This window comes from Solea solea, chromosome 18 (assembly GCF_958295425.1).
Source record: "Solea solea chromosome 18, fSolSol10.1, whole genome shotgun sequence".
Taxonomy (NCBI): Eukaryota; Metazoa; Chordata; class Actinopteri; order Pleuronectiformes; family Soleidae; genus Solea; species Solea solea.
In genome coordinates, this window is record NC_081151.1 from 14,177,612 (window position 1) to 14,200,650 (window position 23,039).

General features: G+C 40.6%; 1 protein-coding gene across 1 annotated transcript in view; it reads left to right on the forward strand.

The window, feature by feature from the left end:
- hhipl1 (HHIP-like 1) overlaps positions 1–16,108 on the forward strand; it is a 29,704-nt gene extending 13,596 nt beyond the window's left edge. The window contains exons 3-9 of the mRNA XM_058615676.1: positions 804–947; positions 3,406–3,734; positions 11,205–11,331; positions 13,140–13,285; positions 13,385–13,466; positions 15,057–15,139; positions 15,235–16,108. Coding sequence (XP_058471659.1) covers positions 804–947; positions 3,406–3,734; positions 11,205–11,331; positions 13,140–13,285; positions 13,385–13,466; positions 15,057–15,139; positions 15,235–15,803 — 1,480 coding nt within the window. The 3' untranslated portion in view covers positions 15,804–16,108. The remainder of the gene's footprint in view (positions 1–803; positions 948–3,405; positions 3,735–11,204; positions 11,332–13,139; positions 13,286–13,384; positions 13,467–15,056; positions 15,140–15,234) is intronic.
- Positions 16,109–23,039: the final 6,931 nt, after the last annotated feature.

The following is a 23,039-nucleotide window of genomic DNA, read 5'->3' on the forward strand; positions in this document are numbered from 1 at the left end:
AAGAAAAAAAAGTATGGCGCAGTTGACTGACTTGAGTTAAGGCCCTCTTAATGTCCCTATTTCCTAAGGTGAACTGTAAATATTTACAGGTGGAGAAAATACACAAAAATAGGGAAAATACTCAAAAAAAGCTATTTACAAAAATGTATCTATATACAAAGCAGGAAATGAACAACAGTGCTCCAATATCTCTAAATGTAACTGACAGACAAAAATCCAAAGATGAGTTTGCAAATGTGCAAAGGTGTTACCTTCTCCGTAACCAACACATACACTCGTCCTGAGGCTCTTAGAAGCCCCCTTTGAACAGCTTGCCCCACAAAACATAATTTTATATAGTTTATGGCTACTTACTCAATTACAATACTTATATACCTATACAATACCTTTTTATGTCTGAAAGTTTGGAAAGGCTTAGTTCCAAAGTGTGCACCCTTTGTTAGCCAAATAATTACTGTGGAGGGTGGGTTGTAGTACCTGTTGAGCGACAGAAAAATGGAGGAAGAAAGGGGATATGTGGTGCATTTGTATGTGCTCTATCTGCAGGTGTGTGTGTGTGTGCGCGTGTGCTGTTCAGTGATGGGGCTAAGGGAGTGGCTCTGTCACAACCTTGTTCCTGTCCCTCTTCCCCTTGTTTTAGTTTGAAGGCATTTTTCTGTTTGTTTTATTTTCTTCATCTCTTTCTGCCTTTGAATATGTAGTCTTAGTTTATTTTTTTTGACTCTTTCCCTTCGTTTTACATGACATGTAATGTTTTATGACACAAGGTTCTACAGTATTTGTCATGTCCTTTGTTCTTTCAGGGTAATTCTGGAGATTGATGAACCAGCATCAAACCACAATGGAGGGCAACTGCTCTTTGCAGATGATGGTTACCTGTACATTTTCACAGGTGATGGTGGGATGGCAGGAGACCCGTTTGGGAAATATGGGAACGCCCAGAACAAGTAAGCACTTTTAATCTGAATTATAAATCTTTTTAGATTAAGTTTTAGGTGGATGGCTCTCTCCCTCAGTCCAAAACAATCAACAAGGTCTAGGTCTCAGTTTATTTTATTCAATTTATTCATTTCAGCTTGACTTTAGAAATTCTAAAATGGGAAAGAATTTCAAAGAAAATACATGCTAATATCAAAAGAAAGATAACCACATTCGCACTGAAAAAAAAACCCAAAACAGTTCAATCCTGGGTTTAAAACGGTTTTCGCAGATTAAATGATAATGCATTTGATTTATATTTTTACCCACCCATGGGCGAACATTCTAATTTGTTCTTTGTGGACTCCATTTTGGCTGCAATGCAAGTTTTTAATTCAATTCAATAACATTTTTTATATAGCGCTGATTCATAACATATAGTACATTATCTCAAGGCAGTTTACATGTCAAGACCTTATAATTATTACAGAGAAACCCAACAGGAACACTGATGATGAATGATAAGGCATTTGGCAAAAACTCCCATTTAAAAAGGAAGAAATCTCTGACAGAACCAGACTCAGTGGCCGCCTGTACACCTGGCATTAAAATGTGTTTTCTGTGATCGGATTGCCATCGGATTTATACTTCTGTTCACTCTGGTCAAAATGTGTCTCCAACCACTATGGGAGGTGGTCGGACCAGATTGAACAGAAATATAAATGCTGTAGGGTTCTCCAATAAATCCCATCCAAGTCCTGAGTTTATGGCTGACACGTGTTCCCGAAAAAGTGTCCTCCACAATAGCTCATGTTTAAGATTTATTCGATAAAAAAATCATAAATCATACAGATCGACTCTTATTCCCCCAAACATGGTCTGAACATGGTCCGAAAACAGTGAACTTCTGTCACTCTCCAGCCATCCCCCACCTCCTGTGTACTTCTTTAAAGAAAAATTAAATACCAATGCTTGAGTACAACATATACAATATAGTGAAAATACTAATTAAATAATAATTTGGACCTAACTTAATACTTTTAAATGTGGTTTAATCATCAGAACTAATATTAATCCCAAACATAAACAATCACAAACTGAAACTACTATGAAATACATAAATAATTCATATGGCACCTACAAATGCAATGCATCTCTGCTCCACCCACAACAACTGAACTGAGTGGAGGTACTTGGTGGCTCCGAGCACAACTAACGTGACAGTGTTGACAAAAGTGCACACTCTCCTCTGCTTTTGTAGGTTTTCCTACAACCTCTACAACTAAGACAACTTCTTCCCTTGCTTCAAAAAGCAAAAGGAATCTATACAATAGCCTGACTTCACGTGTGGCAAACGCTGTTGTTGATGATGTGGCAGTGCACAGAGGGGTGTGTGATGTGATCTGTGATGTGGACACCAGAGACACATGCTAATTCCACATTAACTGCATGTGGTGAAGCACTATCCGATCACTATCTGAGCACAGAATTCATCTTATTTCATTTCAGTAGTGCCTTAAAACATTCACTAGCCTTTGATTTTGAACCAGGGAATGCAGATGCTGATTTTTCAATTTCAAACATGCAGATCCATTTAAATAATTCAGAATTGGCAGAATGAAGGAAGGGGAATAACAAATGCATGCTCTGCCAGCACACACCTTTTTCTAGCAGTTTTATGTAAACCCACACCTTGGAGATCTCCCCTGTATCCAATCACTGGAAAACTCTTTGCCTCCACTCATGGGCTAGTATCCAGTGACTGACTAAACAAGTTTAGGCTAGCCCTCAATTTCTTGAACATGTAAATACAGGCTAGTGACCTGTCCAAAAATCAACCTGTCCTCCAACTGAAACGTACATATAGGTCGTTTTTTCAACCCCTGAAAACGTACATATAGGTCGTTTTCTGAAAACGTGACTGTGGGTCGTTTTTTTCAAACCCCTGAATGCGACATAAAGGTAGTATTTCCAACTCCAATATGCACAGATGTTACTGAGGGTAGGGTTAGGGCAAAAAGACAGGGTTAGGTAGTAAAAATAAAAAAAAATATTAAAAAGGTGGTATAATTAGGGACAGAACCATTGTCGACTCTGCTCCGGCGCAGCGCTCTCGCTACTGAGCCGACTGCCGGTGCCGACATCGGCGAAGCCACTAGATACGGCGTCTAAGGCGGAAGTGGTTACTGTTATGTATACAACCACTAGGGGCGCATGTTTTGAAAACGTAAACATAGGTCGTAATTCCTGCATACGACCTATATGTACGTTTTATTGGAGGACAGTCTCCCAAAAATAAGCAACTGCAGCTCCTTCGATTTTGAGGGACTGCAGTTACTTATTTTTTTCCTCTATGTCATAGGCTAGTGACCTGTCCAGGTTGTACATTCCCTCTGACCCATTCTCAGCAGTGATATTTGTAACTGTTTATGTGGCATAAATAGTCACATTTGTAACATGTTTTCCTTATGGCTACATCTATTTTAGGTCGTCTCTCCTCGGTAAAGTTCTTCGTGTTGATGTGGATGACAATGAGAGGGGCCCATTGTACAGAATCCCTCCAGATAATCCCTTCATACACAAGCGAGGAGCTCGACCTGAGGTCTATGCTTACGGTGTCCGCAACATGTGGAGGTGTTCCGTGGACAGGGGTGACCCTCATACCAAAGAGGGAAAAGGACGCATCTTCTGTGGGGACGTAGGTCAGAACAAGTTTGAGGAGATCGACATCATCGAGAAAGGTCGGAACTACGGCTGGAGAGCTAAAGAGGGCTTCTCCTGCTATGACAAGAAGCTGTGTGCCAACAGCTCACTTGGTAGGCATTACAGTTAGATGGTTTGGAGGTCAAACCTTGTTTACGTTGCAATGACAGTGTACTTCACAGTACACTCACTCTAAGTCTGTTGCTGTCATGGAATGTCCACTGCAGTTATTGAGAGTGACAGCTTGGTGTGTGATAACATTCACAGCGAATGTTGTTATCACACAACAAGCCCCTGATGGCTGTTGCTTGTAATGTCATTGAATCTTTTGCTCCCTCCATCTCTTATATCTCCTCCTTCAGTTTGACCTGTTAAACAGCTGGTGTTTATGCAATTATTTCACATTTGTTTGAATTCACGGACGTCGGACTGAGAGGGCACGAGAGTAGCTGCTAAGCTAAATGCCCCTTATGGCTGTAGATTTTACACTGTATGCCCTTTCTGACACCACACTCACCATTTATCCGGGCATGGGACAGGCACTAGAAGTACAGTGGATGTGGCCCTCCCGTGGCTGGAAACTCAAGATTTGCAATTTGAGTGGGGCCTTGTCAGTTTTTGAAAGCGGAAGTTCACAGATGTCACCTGCAGCAAGGCACTTTTTGGAAGATTCTTCTTGCAACTAACCAAGTTGCCCCCTGGTGGCTACTCAATAAACAGTTACTTCCTCCTTTGACTCACCCTGCAAACTGGAAACCTACATCCACTTTTTATGGCCAGTTTATGCATCATAACATGAGTTTGTGACTGTGAGTTATCTTCATGCCAATGTGCCTTGGGCAAGACACTTAACACCAAGTTGCTCCCGATGGCTGTGTGTGAATGGGTATGAAAGATGAGTGACAGAAAATGTGCTGCACAAAGGTTTACTGTATGAAAGTGTGAGTCAATGGCAAAACTGTAGTGTAAAGCTAGGTCATGAAGACTAAAAAAAAAAATCTAATCTAATCTAAATACAAACCATTTACCAATATCAATAAGTCCAGTGGATTGATAATTATTAATAATTTGTTGAATTGTAGAGCACAGCATTAAAATCAGTGCATCAGTGCAACATTATACTTATCTCACAGTTGCTTTGAAAAATTCTGTAAATTGGACAATTACAAGGTGACATTGCATCTGGTTGTGCCATCAGCTGGTGTCAGCCCCTACCTAACCTCACTTATCCCAATTTCTCTTTCAAGCACTAACATAATTGTTCAGAATATGTAAAAGAATAAGCTTTAGAGAGATGACATGACACTCAGTGGTCTGGCACAGCCTTAAAATTTCACAATAGAGAGAGATTTGATCTGGTTTCTAAAGTCTTCCCGTATGATCATTAAGCATAATTCACCCTGGAATTGACACTGATTCTCATAATATGTACTTTTAATTTTCTTTTATGCAAGTTATTTTTGCTGAATATCAAATGCTAGATTTCACAGTAAAGTAAATTAACTGCTCTAATAGGAAATGCAATTTTATATAGTCTAATGACCACACAAACACGTTGATTCTGATTCACACGCCATCAGGGGCATTTTGGAAGTTCAGTGTCTTATATGGGCATCAATCCTCAGACTGCATGGTTACTAGACAATCCTTCCCGTTGGGGGCCCACTGTTAGGTCTTAGGAAACACTGAACCATAAAAGCACAAATTCAGAGCATCAAAATGTATTTAAAGTTTAAAAAACAACAGGCAGCAAACACAGGTCTCCGCTCTCTGAGGCACCCATCCACACAAATGGTGAGAGAAATCATGGCATCCAAACCCCCGGGTGGGTCTCGAGCCACCAGTTCATCTTAAATATCATCGGACCATGATAAAAGGCATCGTAAAGTGAAGCAGAGTTCCACTTTCTGCGGCTATGGTGCGAAACTCAATGGAAAAGTCTGCAACACTCCTTTTCCTCTGAACCAGGTTGAGCAGTCCTCTGGCTGCTTCTCTTCCTAGAGTGGCGTGATCAAAAACTTTTTCAGTTCAGCAGAGAAAAGTTCAACTGAGGAGCAAACAGCTGACTGCCTCTCCCCGTGAACTGGGAAATGATGAATGCCACACAAGCTCGTTCCGACGAATAGGAGGAGGGGTGGAGCTTAAAGAGGAGGGAACACTGAACGAGGAAAGGCTTGCAAGTTCCTGGCTCACCAGAGTACTGTTCTGGAGGAGGCAGCCGAGCCTCTGCTGCTGGAGTCCGTACTGACAGGGAGAGCTGCTGCAACTGCTCATGGAGGGAGTCCAAAACCCAGTCCTTTCAGAGTGTCAAAAAAACCCCAAAATGTATTTAAAGTCTCAAAAATAATAGGCAGCAAACTAAACTGAGGGAGAGGGGCACAGAAAACCCATAGCCAAAATAACAGGCAGTGTCTTGGGCAGAGCAAACCAGCAGGGCTTGTGGCATGACGATCTGACAGACCGTGAATGAGAATGGGTTGTATTTGAAAGGGAGGCTGATGAGGATAATGAGGGCCAGGTGTGGAAGTGGGCGGGGAAGCTCAGGGCAGACAGGGGTGGCAAGATCTGCAATGACAGGAGAGTTAGTAAACACACATGATAAAGAAAAAACAGTCCCTAAGCAGGTGACCCTGTGACACCCAAGTCCTGTTTGGCTGTAATCTCCATTGTTCTTCATGGGCACAGTCTACTCCATGTGAGAGGTGGGGGTTCAACACAAAGAGAGTCCTTTTTTCTCAAACAAAGGACTGTTTTAAGAACTCCTGCTCCGAGAATTCCCTGCATTTCACACTACCTGAAATACCAAAAGCACAATCCTGATGTCTCATTGGCCGCCTCTGCTGAACAATCCCCACTGGCTGAGTGCATAAATACAACCGATCCATTTCAGTTCACTCTCTTCTCCAAATCTCTGTTGCATGCCGCTTTTACGCTCACTGGTCGATACTGTTGTCCTGCTGCGAGCCGCACAACAGCCCGTCAATGCTCCACAACTCCACCGAATTGAACTGGACACAAAGATAGATCGAACACCTCATTATCAGCTCACAGTAAGAAGCAATAGTTTCTGGGCAGTTAGAGATAGAATTCAGTGTTCTTTCCTTGTGTTGAACATGTCTGAACATGTCTTTGTGTTTGATCGCCTTTTTTAAGTGGCGTTTTTTAAGAGGCCTGTTTATTGTTGTTGTTATGGTGCTACAACAATAACGTAACATACAGCAGCAGCAGTGTCCAGCGAGCTGACAGATCACACATTGAGATGGTGGCTGTCGAAATGTTAGATTCACAGACTGACTCGGGTTTACCTGTGTCAACCTGTTTGGTTAAACCACCATCGACTCACGCTGTACGTGATCATTTGTTCATTCACAGTACACACTAGACTTGTAGTCAAGACCAGAGGGACTCCCTTAACTTTTGTGTGCTGTTGAGGACTGACATGACTGGTACTGACTGGTCCCAAACACCATCTTTCACCTCCAACAACTGTCTAAAGAATGGGAAATATGTAACTGATTTAAATCATACTTGAAATTGAAGATTGAAATGGATTTGGCCTAATGTTAAATCAACACAACGGTGATATGCAGATGTTATTTAAAAGTCAATGATCCCATTTATGTAGTCAAACAACACTATTTTAAAGAGTAACTAAACCCCTAAACCACTTTTTTCAGGTTAAAACTAGTGTATTAGGTTATCTAGTAATATTATTCACTGATCCAGGTCCAACTCTTGGTAGTTTTGTGGAAAGTATTTTGTGTTAAAAATGGATGTTTGTACTGCCTTCTCTGGGTAAACATCTCCCATTACATTTGATTTTTCATATTAGCTGGCTCTTACCGGGCTGTCGTCACTGTCCCGGTTCTCCGTCACTAACCGTCCTTCTCTAGCCAACCCTTCAGAGACACAGCAGTGGGGGGGGGACTCGGAGTGGATACGCAGCACTCGTATTTCTGGCGGATAGAAACATCCAGTTTACTTTTCAGAATAAAAGATCCCGTGTTGACACCACATCGTAGTTCACTTTACTACATCAGAGTCCTCACGAGCTCAGTGTGCTCCTGTTTATTCGGTCGGTAGAAACACTGCTCCGTTTGTTGTGTTTACAGTGGATTTCCATGCGAGAAGAACCCCAAAAAAACAAGTCTCTGTGGAAGCGGGCGGCTGTATGAATGAACTACCCAGAGCAATCTGCCCTTGCATCATCGATTCATAGATTATTAATTTATTTGCGGTGACTTATCACTTATCAGCATGGGTAATTCAATTTTTATTTTCAATTCAATTTTATTTGTATAGCGCCAAATCGTACATTATCTCAAGGCACTGTACATAGACAACATCAAGGAGAGCAGAGAACCCCAACAGTTCACACGATGAGCAAGCACTAGGCATCAGTGGAGAGAAAAAAACTCCCTCTTAACAGGAAGAAATCTCTGACAGAACCAGGCTCAGAGGTGTGCAGCCATCTGCATCGACCGGTTGGGGTGAAAGGAAAATGGGGGACAGAAGAGAGAGAGCGAGAGACCAGGAGCAGATACACAACAACTGTATCAAGTTACAAGTTTATAAAGTCAATGATTACATGTTTATAGCAATGCAATGTAATTTATAAAGCAGCAACAGAGAGTGTTGATAAAAATTATACTGATATCAACTTTTAATTATAGCACAATAATAATGGTGATGATATGTATGATATGGATAGCCTCGAAAACTGGATCTTGATCCTGCAACCTGCAAGTTGAGAATACAGAGAGAGAGAGAGAGGGAAGGAAGGAAAGACTATAACTAGGGAGAGAAAGAGACAAAGTTAATGATGCTCTAAGTGCAGCTCTAATATGCCACTGGAAATACCACAGCAAGCTGCCACGATTTGCACTTGCTGTCACTCGATCGCCACGCCCCCTGCGGTGCTCACTCACCCCCCCACTTATTGATAACTCCCCGCCCACTTTTTGTAGATTTTTAAAATCAGGCATTGGGCGGAGTCAGCTTCAGAACAGGGGTTTAGTTCCTCTTTAAGCACAATACTGAGTCATATACGGAGTCATCACTGCACGGCTGAGTGAGACTGTGTTGACTTGCGGTGACTTTTATACGCGACACACACACACGAGTGACTAGAGACTTTACACCAGACTTCTGTAGTTACTGGAAATTAAGCCACGTTTTTTAGGATTGTTAAGTAGTTTTAACTTATCTACAATTTGGCATGGTTCAGCTAGATTTCTGTCCACACACTTCTGGAGTACAGCCTCCTACTCCACAGACTACAGCGGCAGTGGTCTGTCCCTAAATACACCAGACTCCTCTGTTAAATATATAATAATAAGTAGTTTTAAGTGATCTACAGTTCGACGCTGTTCAGCTTGATTTATGTGTGGGACGTCTCTTCCTTTGACGGCACTCTGGCCAGTCAGTTTATCGCACTGACATAAAAAATGCGACAAATGTTGTCAAAAGATTTTGCGGATCCAAAAGGGCGTGGCCACAGCAACCATTGGAAGTTTGGCGAATTTCGACTATTCGCCACGAAACAGGAAGTACATATAACTTCGCCATACAGTGACCGATCGCCTCAAAACTTCATACGTGACACGAGAGACTGACCCTGAACACATCTATTGACACAAACTTCTTCTAACGTGATGTCGGCCATTTTGAATTGAGGTCAGGGAACTGCTGCACTCCCCGACTTGTGTGGGGAAGCTTGCATCTGGACACGAGGGCCCTGCAATGACTGTGTGCAGTCATTATTATTTATTTATTATTCTTCATTTTTTAATAGGTCATGAAAAATGATCAATTGATATTGATCAATATGAAATAGTTATATCATGATATGCTTTTCAGGCATATTGCCCAGCCCTAACATTCGCCATTCATAATTTTCTCTCTCTCATTCATTCTTGTATGAGATCTCACTCACAGACGCCACAGATGCCGGTGTATATGTTGTACATAGCTTGTGTGATTTTGATAATACTGTTTAATTGGGATATCTTTTGATATTATAGTCAATTACAGTGATTGCGGAGACTGATTTTAAAGGCATAGATTGCTTTGCTTTTTTTTTTTTAGATTGATTTCCCTAATAATTTTTTAATTATTTTTAACAATCAAATTATTGCCATTAACTGTTGTTCCCCAACATTAATAGTGACCTGTGTGAGGCTCTCAAGTATACCAACTTTGTCATAAGTGTGCTTGTACAAATGCCAGATAGCTTGTTGTTAAGTTTCACTTGAATTCTTGAAGTTTCACCTCCTAAATTGTTTGAATTTGATTTATTGGCTAACTAAACAGAATAAACCTTCCTGATGGTGTATTTCTAAGCATGTGCTAGCTGACAGTGAATTGATCCACTCACACAGCTGACACAATAACTGTAGTTTTAAGTCATCATCAGTGAGTCACAGGAAGATTTTCCCCATACACAGCCCAGCCATTGTCATAGCCCACCAAGATAGCTGTGACTGTTTATAAGTGACGGGTCAATTCTCGCTGCACCTAGCCCATTTTACTGAAGCTGTGGCACCCTGTTATTCATGGGTCAATTTTCCCTGTGTTCATTCTATCCCTTTAAGAAGCTCTACATTGCCCTAGGGCACAGGATAACTTGGTCTGTGTTGAAAACCTAGCTTGCGATGTAAGCAGCCTAGCTGAACGAAAATGACCCGCCGAAGAGCCCTGCCAGCACCACTCAGAACCCCAGTGATGAGACCACAGGAGGTAGTGGCTAGCCTTATCCAGGAGAAAATTCACCTAAAGGGATACGATCTGGACAACTGCTTCTGGTGCAGAAGCACAAGGCTTGGCTGTTAGCCAAAGAGCAACAGAATCAGTCTGTGGTGATGCAAAACTGAGCATCTCCAGGCCAAGAGAAATCGAGCCCTGGAAAAGAAGAACCACCTCCTGGTGGCCAGGCTCCTTGGAGCTCCACCTACGTCCAGAGGGAACCCCTGGAAATGCCTGTGGACCAAGTGACCCAGTGACATTGAAGCACTCCCTCATCTGGGAGAAATCCATCTATCCTGCATCCACAAGTCCCGTCAGGTCCCCGTTGTGCAAGCAGAAATGTATTTGTGTATTTGGTATTTGTAGAGGGGTGCGTTTACAGTCACTGCTACTGCGCACACCTCCGCTTTTGGTTCCAGAAGTGGGAGTGGCATCGCCCGGTTATTAACCGTGTCACTTCCTGACTCTTCTTTCCATGGTCATGCATGTCCACACACACACACACACAATCAGTGGTGTTTACTTGTACATAGCTTGTGTGATTTTTAGCTGTGGTGAGTGACATTTATTGATTTAAACTACTCAAAAAACCTTGATCATTAAATTAACTTTGTGTTAATAAGCCTCGTTGATACAAGTTGCTTAATTGATATTGTGTCATTTGATTAAATAAATTATTTTCTTTTCCCTGTTTTCAGGGTGGTGCCCCAATTTGATCAAATTAATATTTAATACTTGACAATAATTATTAATTATTAATCATAATTATTTTTCACACTCAAATCAGATGAGGGACAGCCACAGTGATACTAATTATGACCTGTAGGTTTTGTTCACAGATGATGTCCTGCCTATTTATGCATATCCACACAAGATGGGCAAGTCAGTGACTGGTGGTTATGTGTACCGAGGCTGTGAATACCCCAACCTGAATGGCATGTATATATTTGGAGACTTCATGAGTGGGTAAGAGTTAAACTGGTGAAATAATGGGCTACAAAATGTATTTTTAAGCATGTTTCATACACTTTATACCCTTTGGGTGGAGTAGCTCAGTAGTTAAGACCAGTACCCTGGGTGCGAAAGACATCATGGTCGCAAGTTCAACTCCACCCCTGGCTGATTGTACTCAATTCCATTGTAAGTTGCTTTGGATAAAAACACCTGCTAAATGTAATGTACCCCTCTCAGAGGTTGTACACGTGGGGATGTGCTTCTGTTCCCATAACAAAACCTGGGAACTGCTGTGAAGATTGAAGTTCCTGCAACTTCACTCAATTAATTGACATATTAACCAAAGATGTCTGATTACTAGCAGTGCCCTGCCCTTTCCTCATCCCAGCTTTGCAATACCTTTGTGGAGGGAAAATTAAGAAAATTGCCATGTCTATGTGCATCCTTTATTCCACCAACTGATTCAGGAACTGATTCTGGATGATGGTGTCAGATTTTATATCAGCGTGAAACACAATCAGCTTCACCTACTTCTTTTGCCGTGAGTCGAAAAAGATTTGCTGAAATTGAGGGTTGTGGGGCACTGGAGCCAATCCCAGCTGACATAGGGCAAAAGGTGGCGTACCCCCTGGACATGTCGAACGCTCATTGCCCTTTGGTCAATTTGGAGTGTCTAAGCAACCTATGCATGTTTTTGGAATGTGGGAGAAACCTCAATGCACCTAAAGCCATCCGTCGGATTGGGACACAAATCCGGGTTTTTATGCTGCATTGGCAGCTACACTGCTGTGTGACCCAAAATATGCTATTGTGAATGGTCCCTAAAGCCTGCCCCACACTAGGGTTTTCGAATCTGACTTGATTGACACAATGAACTTTGCAACCAATTTTCAATGTTTTAATCTTGAGAAAGCACAGAGATGATCCAGTCAAGATGCAGGACCACACACTTGGTGTTTAATTAAACAAGTTCAGAAAGGGATTCCAGGGATTTTGGATCTCACAGAAACTCGCATAATTTTGGACTGTGGGCATCATCAGTTAATAGCTGTCGTGTGTGTGATTTCTTGTGCTGAGAAACACAAAAAACTGGATAAAGTCATGGCTGAGAAGACGGAAAGTCTACGTTGCAACATCCATTTCCTCTCATTGGTTATTGCAGGGTTCTGCTCACACCCCAATCACTGTTCAGACAACTGAAAGAAAAAAATCATAGCAGAAGAATGCAAACGTTTGGTGATGTCAGTGGGTCACAGGCTTGATGCAGTTATTGAAATCAACTAAATATTAAGTCTTATTTACTTCAATCCTTTTTAAGTCTGTCTGTTCCAATATTTTTGCTCACATGAAAAATGGGTGAGGTCAAACTACAGGTGCTATCTTCTATGTTCTGTATCAGATCCAGATGTAAATGCCTGAAAGTAAAAGCCAAAATGTTCATCTTTTGTCTCATATTCATCTTTTGATGTCAAACCCAAATGTTTTCAGTCTATGGCAAAAATAAAGGAATTGGCCTCACTGTTCCAATACTATAAGATTGCACTGTTAATATCAAACATGTTTAATACATATGATTTGAAATTTGGAAGACTGATGCATCCGTGATGCGTCTGTTAATCCCTCGCATTACAGGATAAATTTGGAAGGCCCCACGATTGTAGAAAGGGCCAGATCAGGACTGGAATCTGGCCAATTATCCTCTAGTGTGGGGCTGGCTTAATGCTGTTTAATTGTTCTTTGTGAAATGTGACACAACAGAAACCAAAGTTTAATAAATTGCAAATAAAATTCTATAATGATTTGTATTGTTCCTGTTGTAGGCGTTTGATGAGTCTACAGGAGGACAGAAACACAGGCTGGTGGAAATACAATGAGATCTGTATGGGGATGGGCCTGACCTGTGCCTTCCCTGGACTCATTAACAACTATCACCAGTACATAATCTCCTTTGCTGAAGATGAAGCTGGTAATGCAGAAATATGTGCACACAACCTCACAGCAAAGCTCAATACTTAAGTATTCTTTGCACATTAGCTAACTACATTTTTGTGTTTTTTTCCATCAGGTGAGCTGTATTTCATGTCGACTGGAATACCAAGCGCTACGTCACCATCAGGAGTCGTTTATAAAGTGGCGGATCCCTCCAGGTGAATAAAGTTACCATTATTTTATGTTTAAGAGCAGAATTATTGTGTGGCATGTGCCGTGTGCAGTACGTGCTCACAGTCCTGTTCCTGCTCTTTGGACATCGAGCACACACATCTGTTAATAATTACAACCAGACATGAGCTAGAGGGATGTGCTGTTGTGACAGCCCTGCACTCTTTGGGAAAAGAAAACATCTAAAGATATCTTGCATTACTTATTGTTGTGTCACCTAATTTACTAGAGATCATTTTAAAGGGATAGTTCAGTTTTGCGTGTCAGAGACACTGTCTTGTCTGACTAGTTTTATTGAGAAACAATGTGATATAAGGTTTTGAGTGGGAATCAGTGTAATTTTCCACAGTCTCAAATTCTCAGATCTGGGGATAAATAGCTTACTGTAAAAACTTTAAGCTTTAAAGTTGTTATTGACTTGGTGTTAGTGTGTACACACTAACAGACTGTTTTTTTTACATTACATTACCCAAAGCAACTTACAATGGAATTGATTACAATCAGCCAGGGGTGGAGTCAAACTTGCGACCATTGCAACCATGATGTCTTTTGGTCTTAACCACTGAGCCATTCCCCCCCACCAGCAGGTTTTAGCAGATTTCTTTTATGATAAATGAAAGACTGGGGATCACACATTTAAGCCTGCACCTGATGTTGTACTCAATTCCCTTGTAGGTCGCTTTGCATGAAAGTGTCTGTTAAATAACTTCCTCTCATTTTCTGACACTACTCTCTGTCATTTGCTACTCGATTATGTCCAGAGTCGGCTCAAAAAAATCAGACCTGTTTGATTCATTGTGACTGAGGTTGGGACTCTTACTCTCACACATTTTTGACGATTTGAGTCTTTACCCCCTCACACACTAGCAGATTTCTGTGGCAACTAGCCATGCCGACTGTCCCCAACTAGTGCTGACTGAAGCAGACTCTGCCAAACTGTGAGTCGTCTGTAAAATCGGGCAAAATATCTTGTAGTGTCCCCCCAGATTAAAGGAAATGTGAAGCAGACAACAAAGAGACTCATCCCTGCTTGTATGCTACTTCATTTTGGACATTAGATTTGCTTTTCTCACAAATTCAAAATCCTAATACAAAAAAACCTACACTGATGACCGAGCTAGATGCTTAGGAGCATAGGCACTCCAGCCATCTACCACCACACTTGGGTAAGCTACACCACCTCTTGTTTGTCTCAACTGAAACCAGTCTGGCCATTGGGTCTCTACTTGTTTTGTCACACCTAATGCTCCAAGCACAGCTAATGTGAAAATGTTAGTTTTCCACTTGTCAAAGACGAGTTATTCCCCTACTTCGAAATAGCAGAAGAATACTGCAAATTCACGATGGCTCAAAATTATTGTTGTTGTTTATATAGCAGTTCATAGGACATGTTACCATAGTCTGCTGGTGGAAATCTTTGCAGAAGAAGAGGGGAAGGTAACAAAAGGTGCTCTTCATCTGATCACAGAAAAAGCATTCTAATGCCAGGTGTAAAGGTGGCCTCTGACAGTTGATGCAGTTGAAGTGACTTCTTTCTAATTTCTATCAATTATCTGTTTTTGTAAAATGTTTTTCAGGCGTGCTCCACCGAGACAGTGTCACTATGATCCTCTTCCTGTGAGAGTGAAAAGTAATCTCATCAAGTTTGTTCCACAGGAAAGTGAGTCAGTCCCACCACAAAACACCAGACTAACATTTCTGCTACATTATTTGTTTATGTTCATATTTGGTGTTTTTCTGTTGCCTCTCTATCAGTGCTGATTGGAGTTGAGCCACTGAACAAAAACATACCAGAGCCACAACCCACAGAATCACATGACTGGCACCAAGAGCTCATTGACCGTTTAGCTGAACCAGAACTAGACCTGGCCATGTCTCTACCAACCTCTGCAACCACCAGACCACCCAGACATTCACGACGGAAAGGTCGGCGTAGGAAGGAAAAATCTAGAGCAAAGAGTACACCAGAGCTTTGGAGTGGAAAGGTGAGGCTGGTTGGAGACGAACAGGGTCGTCACGACCACGGACGGGTGGAGATTTTCATTGACGGGGAGTGGGGCACTGTGTGTGACGACCTGTGGTCCATCGAGAATGCTGCGGTGGTTTGTCGGCAGCTGGGATTCCACTATGCCCGGAAAGCAGCCAAGAACTCTGAGTTTGGTGAGGGGAAGGATCTGAGAATTCTTCTGGATGATGTTCAGTGTGAAGGTACAGAGTCCAGCCTACTCGAGTGCAAACATGCTGGCGTTGGGGCTCATAACTGTGCCCACAATGAAGATGCTGGGGTGATCTGTGGCAACTCGGACTACGTTATAGAAGTATGACAACCACAAAGTCAGAGCTCATTATGATTAACTGGAGCTACATCCACACTGCATGTTTTTAACAGTGTGGGTTTATTAGAAAGTTTGTCCTAATGTTAGCAACTTCCTCTCTACAGTTTTTTTGATGGATCAATTTTTTTGTGATGGTTTGGTGATCTCCCAAGTGTGTTCCCGTAAAGATTTTGGTAAGAATCTACCCAGTGATGATGTCACAAAAAGTATCAAATGTTTTAGAAATTCCAATCTCTTATAATGGGCAAAACTGTAAAAATAAAAAATCGTTGATTTGGCATGTGTATGCAGGATCAGATACTAAGAGTAAATTTATTCTGGGTGTGATCCAGATCACAGATTTGGTGTCAATTTAGATTTTACAACAGAAGTCGCATAAAAAGTTCAGAGGTGTATATCTCAGTCACAGCTTAACAGACCAGGATTGATTTTGTCATGTGTATGTAAGATGCCGATAGCTATAAACAGGTAAAGTTCTCTCTTTGTAAGAGAGCAGATTACGTTTGATTCAGAGCTGATGCTTGTCTGGATGCAGATTGTTATTCTTCAAAAATGCCATTTTCAAATGAAAATATAGTTGTATGGATTTAGTTTAACAATGCTGTTGTCTAAAAAATGTACCACAATTGGAATTCACTGATTGATCAAACATTGACTGTATTCAAGCTTTTTCTTCACTTATCTATTTCACATATGTGAACAAGATAAAAAATCTTTACATGAGAGTTTATTTTGAATATGTCACTACCAATTTGAATGTGTGTGTACTCCTCAGTGTAATGTTAAAATAAGATTAGACCTATAAGACAAAGTGCCCTTTCCCCAATGTTGAATGTTGACTCATAGCTTCATCCTGAGGTTTTAATTTAAAAAACAACAACGGGGGGGGGGGGGGGGGGGTCAATCATTTGTTATTGCCATTTGTTAAAAATAATTAAATAATAATGATTAATAAAAATCTGACAAAAATGGAGTATCACTCAAGAAAGCCAAAAGATGTTAAGTCGGTAGCATTTGACCAGCAAAGCAGTAGATTTTGTTCAGACCATGTATAATTTCAACACTAAACTGGGAAGATTTACACCTGGGTCAACAAACAACATTACTACATACACACTGGGTTTGCACCTTGCAATGTAAGATTACAAATGCGTTAAAAATGAGAGCGATGCAAACTAAAAACTGAAGCAATATCGTTCTTTTGTGTCTTATTTTTCAGTGTTAATTTTCGTGAATAATAAAAAATAAAGCAATGCAATTGTGAGTAAAATTATGTAATCTTTTACTCTGTTATTTGCAATGTGCTGAAAAAATATTTTTTTTAAATAGTTTTAGTTTAAAAAAAAAAGAAAGAAGTATAGTCTTTTAACAAATACCTATAGGTCAATAATTATTGGAGATTACTGTTGGGCAGAAACCTTTAATCTCCATATTTCCACTTTTCAACAGTTTTTTTCATGAATTGATGCCGACTTCATCATACAACAGTGTCACACATAAGTTTGACATGAAGGTGGTTTACAGCGAACCCCCGCCCGGACCTCGCCGCTTCCCGGGGCCGCGGACATGTGCACTCGCTCCGGCTTCTCCCGCCCGCCTGCCCCCGGAGCGACTGTCGATCGGAGCAGACTGTCCTCAGTGCGCCCCAACCGCGTCGCGTCATCAGGGCGAGGAGCGCAAATCGTCTTGAAACACGGACCAAGTCATTTTTAGGTTTTGATTGACAGATTACGCGCACAATAAGCAGAAATGTCGTGCACTTTGAACGTCTGACAAACCACACACTGACATTTACGTACATTCTCGTCTCGTCAACGAAAACTCACACACGTCTCGCCATGTTTTGGTCGTCAAACATGAGATGTTAATCTCGTCACCGTCTCGTTATCGTCATGAAAAAAAGGGGCGTCAACAAAATAATTTCGTCATCGTCATCATTGACGAAAACAACACGGGTGCTAAACTGAACTATTAGCGTTATAGTGACACTCTGTGGTTACTTTGTGTAGCACAGGAACTCATAATCGATACTTTTTAAATTTGACTAGAGCAACAGTCCTTTAAACTTTAATCTTTACCATTATCTCATGTTTCATTAATGAATTTATTGCATTTTTTTATTCTTGGCGAAACCATTAACTACTACTTATTTAGAATAATACAGATGTTTTTGGTGAGAAAATAAATGCCTAAATTTTAAATAACAATAACAATAATAATCTCAATAATAATATTAAGGAAATGACAGAATACATCATCCAAAAAAAGGCCATGGAGCCAAACCCAGTGTGTTCATTGTTTTTGGATTAAAGTAGATTATGTGCACAAAGACAAACCAGGTGAACAGGTAAGGGTGTTTAACTGCTGCACATTGATACAGTGTATACACTAGATGGCAGTGTTGCTTCATTTCTACTCCTGTCTTCAATAGTATGTCTCTGCACTACCAGAGACAGTAGTTTCAGGCGGCCAGATGTTTCCATAACAGTGCCACCGAATGACTTGGATGACTGCAGTTTATAACTTCTTTTAATTTCATTTTTTACGTACAGTCAGAGGTGGAAAGTAATACATTACATTTACTTGTGTTACTGTAATTGAGTAGGTGTTGGTGTACTTCAATAATGAAAAAATCAATAATGTTTATAAAATTAGTTTCTAACTGCATTTATGGAATTGCATTAACAAGTGAAGGGTGATCCCACCTAATTAACACCTTTAGCAAATAATAATAATACATATAATAGTTGCATGTTGGGGCAATCTTCCTGTTCACCATATACACCTCAGACTTTAAATATGACTCTGTGTCATGCAACTTGCAGAAGTTCTCCGATGACTCTGCGGTGGTGGGGTGTATGAGGGATGGACAGGAGGGGGAGTACAGGACAGTGGTATCTGACTTTGTGAAGTGGGCCAGTGAGAACCACCTGATTCTGAATGTGACCAAGACCAAGGAGATGGTGGTGGACTTCAGGAGGAAGAGGACAGCTCCACAACCTCTGAGAGTACTGGGGGAGGACATTGAGATGGTGGAGGAATACAAATTCCTTGGTGTGAGTCTGAACAACAGACTGGACTGGAAGGCTAACACCGGTGCTGTGTACAGGAATGGGATGAGCAGGCTCTTCTTTCTGAGGAGGCTGTGATCCTTTGATGTATGCAGCAAGATGTTGGAGTTATTTTACCAGTCTGTTGTGGCCAGTGCACTGTTCTTTGCCGTGGTGTGCTGGGGGAGCAGCATTGGAGCCAGTGAAACTAACAAACTAAACAAACTGATAAAGAAGGCCGGCTCCATCATCGGCTGCAAACAGGACACCGTGGAAACGGTGGTGGAGAGGAGGATGCTGAATAAACTTTTTTCCATCATGGATAACACCGATCATCCTCTCCACCACATCCTCCAGGCCCAGGAGAGCACATTCTCCAAGAGATTCAGACAGCTCCGCTGTCACAAGGACAGATACAGGAAGTCATTCCTGCCATCAGCCATCAAAACTTACAATAACTCTCTGTAATAGTCACAAAAAAAAAAAAAAAAACTGCTCATTTGCACAATGGACATTTTCTCTCCGTGACATACAGTATGACATTGCACTCCATTATGCCACTCCTTCATTATTGCACTATTTTTTACCACTGTTGCACATTTTACGTTTTATGTTTATAATATTTGTTGCATTGCTGCTATGTTAAAACAATTTCCCCTTGGGGATGAATAAAGTATTTCTATTCTATTCTATTCTATTCTAATTAGAAACAATTAGCCCATTACCAGGAAAATCATAGATCATCATGGAATCATATGCTATAAAATTTGCAATTGTTACTCGATCACAACTAGATATTGTTACTGTTGTAGAGAGGAAAGACATGCATTTCTTGTATATGATAATGACCTCATGAATCAAGTTATTCCTTATACAAAAGATTTTGCTTGACTCTTTTTTGACTCTCCATGCACTTTGATAGTTGGTGTTGGGGCCTAAGCTTTTACATTACATGTCATTTGGTGGACACTTTTATCCAAAGTTACTTACAGTAAGTGCATTTCAACTATTGGGTAGAAACAAGAGCTAGACGTAATTAAGTGCTTCAAGTATGCCAAACTATAAAGTGCTACTCATAAGTGTGATGTACAAGTAAGTGCAATTTTTCTTAGACGAGGTACAGTCGAAAGAGATGTGTTTTTATTTGGCGGCGGAAGATGTGGAAAAGAAGCTTGCGTCTGTAATCTATTGTTCTTTATGAATAAGGCCTATTCACAGAACAGAACTGCCTCTTTTATAACTAGAGGTGACATTCCTGGAGTAGGATCCCAAAGTCTCATTGGTCGTCTCTGTTTTACAATGCCCCCTCCCACTGGTAAACATATAAAACCAGAAAACAGCTACCCTCCAGAGATGCAGAGGATCACCAGCCGTCCAGTGCGAGCCAAATAACAGCCCGGACTGAACAGCTATATATTGGCTCACAGTAGAGTCTTCACTGGAAATGCAAATGAGTTGGGTTGGGCCTCGGGCTTACTTTTTTCCGCTCATAAAACACATTTCTTGCAGGTTGTAAATTATATGTTATTTGTTATGAATCATCGCTTTTAACGTGTGGTGAAGAGTAAATTTGGCTGTCTGCTTGATGGAGCTGGGAAGACCTGACACCGCTGCATGCGTAACTTTGGGCATGTTATTGTCATTTTTGGAGCCCTTTTATGATGTTCAGCGTGAACTGGAAGGGGACAAATATCCCACTCTGCATCTTGTGATAAGTATCTGATAAAGTATCTCAAAATAATGATTTAGTCATTATAAGTCATTATTTTCAGATACTAAGTCGATATTTTTGAGATACTTTATCAGTTTGACTAGGCTAGGTTTCAGTATTCCATGTGAGAGGTTTCAGTAGTCCATGTGAGAGGTTTCACTAGTCTATGTGAGAAGTTTCACTAGTATTTGTGAGAGGTTTGATTTTCAGTAGTATGTGTGAGAGGTTTCAGTAGTCTATGTGAGAAAAGATCTGTCATATGATTATTTCCTATAGAATGATAACCAACATTGCATTTCTTCATGTAATAATCTACCATCAATTGTATGATAAATGTGATGAGTCATGTAAAATACTTTGATTAAATGTAGCCTATTATTATAAAAAATGTAGGCAAGGCAACTTTATATAGCACATTTTAGCGATTCAAAGTGCTTTACATCAAATAAAATGAAAATACAACAATTCAACATATAGCATCTGGGACAAAATACAGAAGTAGCACAAATACAGCATGTAAAAATGACAGGCTTAAATGAAAATGATATCAATTCTATCCAATTAAACAGAGCAATTGGCCATGCAGGAAATAAATGAAAGCTATCCCATCGATTTGCATAACAATCAGGTGATAAATGTGATGAATATCACTTTCTAACATTACTACTAGGGCTGACAAACGATAAAATATGGAGAATTTCACATAAATTGCAGTGAAACAATAATGCTATTTTAATACATCAAGAAATCAATTGGTAGATTATTGTCTACATATATTTTGTCCCTTTGATGGGGGATTTATATAACATGATAATGCTGAAATACTTCATTTTCTTTGTCACTTACGCATTCAGCCTGTCGGCAATATTCTGCCACACCACATCCCTCGCTTTATTGATTGCCGCGGTATTGCCCTTCTTTCGGATTATGTGGCTGTAATCCTCATATACCTCCATGAGGAGGGTTTGCTCCGCTGCGGAGAACATCTCTGCACGTTCTTTTCCCTTGCTTTTCGGCATTTTTCACAGTTTCCAGAATGGGCTTTTTATTTTCCCTGTGGGCGTGCACAAGTTGAGGCTTAACAGTTGAGGCTTGACTAAGCGTCAGGTGGAGCCAGCTGATTTCACTTGATGGAACGACTTGGAGCTGGATTGGGAGGTGGAGCTTAGTCAAGCTTCAAGCTTACACCTAAGTCTGGCAATTCTTAGCTACGTTGATGGAATACCGCCCAGGTTACAAGTAGGTTCTATTTGTGTTTCGTTCTATTATGTTTTGAGTGCTTTTGAGAGGATACCAGATAGATTTATTCTAGAGATAATCTCAGTATCCGATAGTACAACCCATAGCAGTATAAATGATAAATTTAAATTGGTCTCTGCACATAAACTCCTTTCCAATAAGGCTGCTTAACATCTACGGCCCAAATATTGACAATCCTGACTTCTTCCGTAAAACATTTGATTTGATACCGGCCTCTACCTCTAATGTCATTATTGGAGGCGACTTTAATTGTTATCTTGACCGGTCCTAGATAGACTTTCTACAAAACCACCTCCTGCAATAACCTCAGTAGGAATTCTGAATGATTTAATTAAAACAAGGAATATGGTTGAAATATGGCGACTGCAGCATCCTACGGATAAGGAATTTTCTTTTGACTCTCATGTACGTAAGTCCTACACTAGAATCGATACAATATCATTCTCAATAAACGTGTTGGTAGTCTTCTATTGAAAATTAAACAGAAATATTTTGAACTTGGAGATAAACCAGAGAAACTGTTAGCTATCCAACTTAGAGGTGAAAGGGCTAAACAGGCCATTCACAGGATAAAGTCCAAATCAGGCTCTGGAATCAGGACTCCTAACCAATCTGAGAGAGATAAATGCTTGCTTCAGGGATTTAGGAACCAATTTAAATGTTCCCCAATTAGATAGGACAGCAAGAGATGACATGGAGGCCCCAATTTCTATAAGTGACCTTTTGAATGCTATTCGGGCCTTTCCACAATTGTACACCCTAATCAGACTGGATTTATCCCGGGTCGGTTTTCTTTTAGCACTGTCTGTTTACTTTTAAATACTATATACTCAGTGCATGGGAAGAATACACAGGCTGCTGTTTTATCTCTTGACGCCCAGAAGGCATTCGATCAGATTGAATGGCCTTACATGCTGAGGACACTAAAACAATTTGGATTTGGGGATAATTTTATTGAATGGGTGAAAATAATTGATCTTGAACCAGTATATTCAATTCTCACTAATTCAGATAGATCCCAACCTTTTGAGTTAAAGTGGGGTGTAAGGCAGGGTGACCCTCTTTCTCCTCTTCTTTTTGATATTACCTTGGAACCACTTGCAATTGGCATAAGGGGTCACCCTGGTGTTCATGGGGTAAAGTTTGGTAATGTAAATGTTACTAAAAATCATTTAGTAAATTGTCTGGGTATACAATTAACTG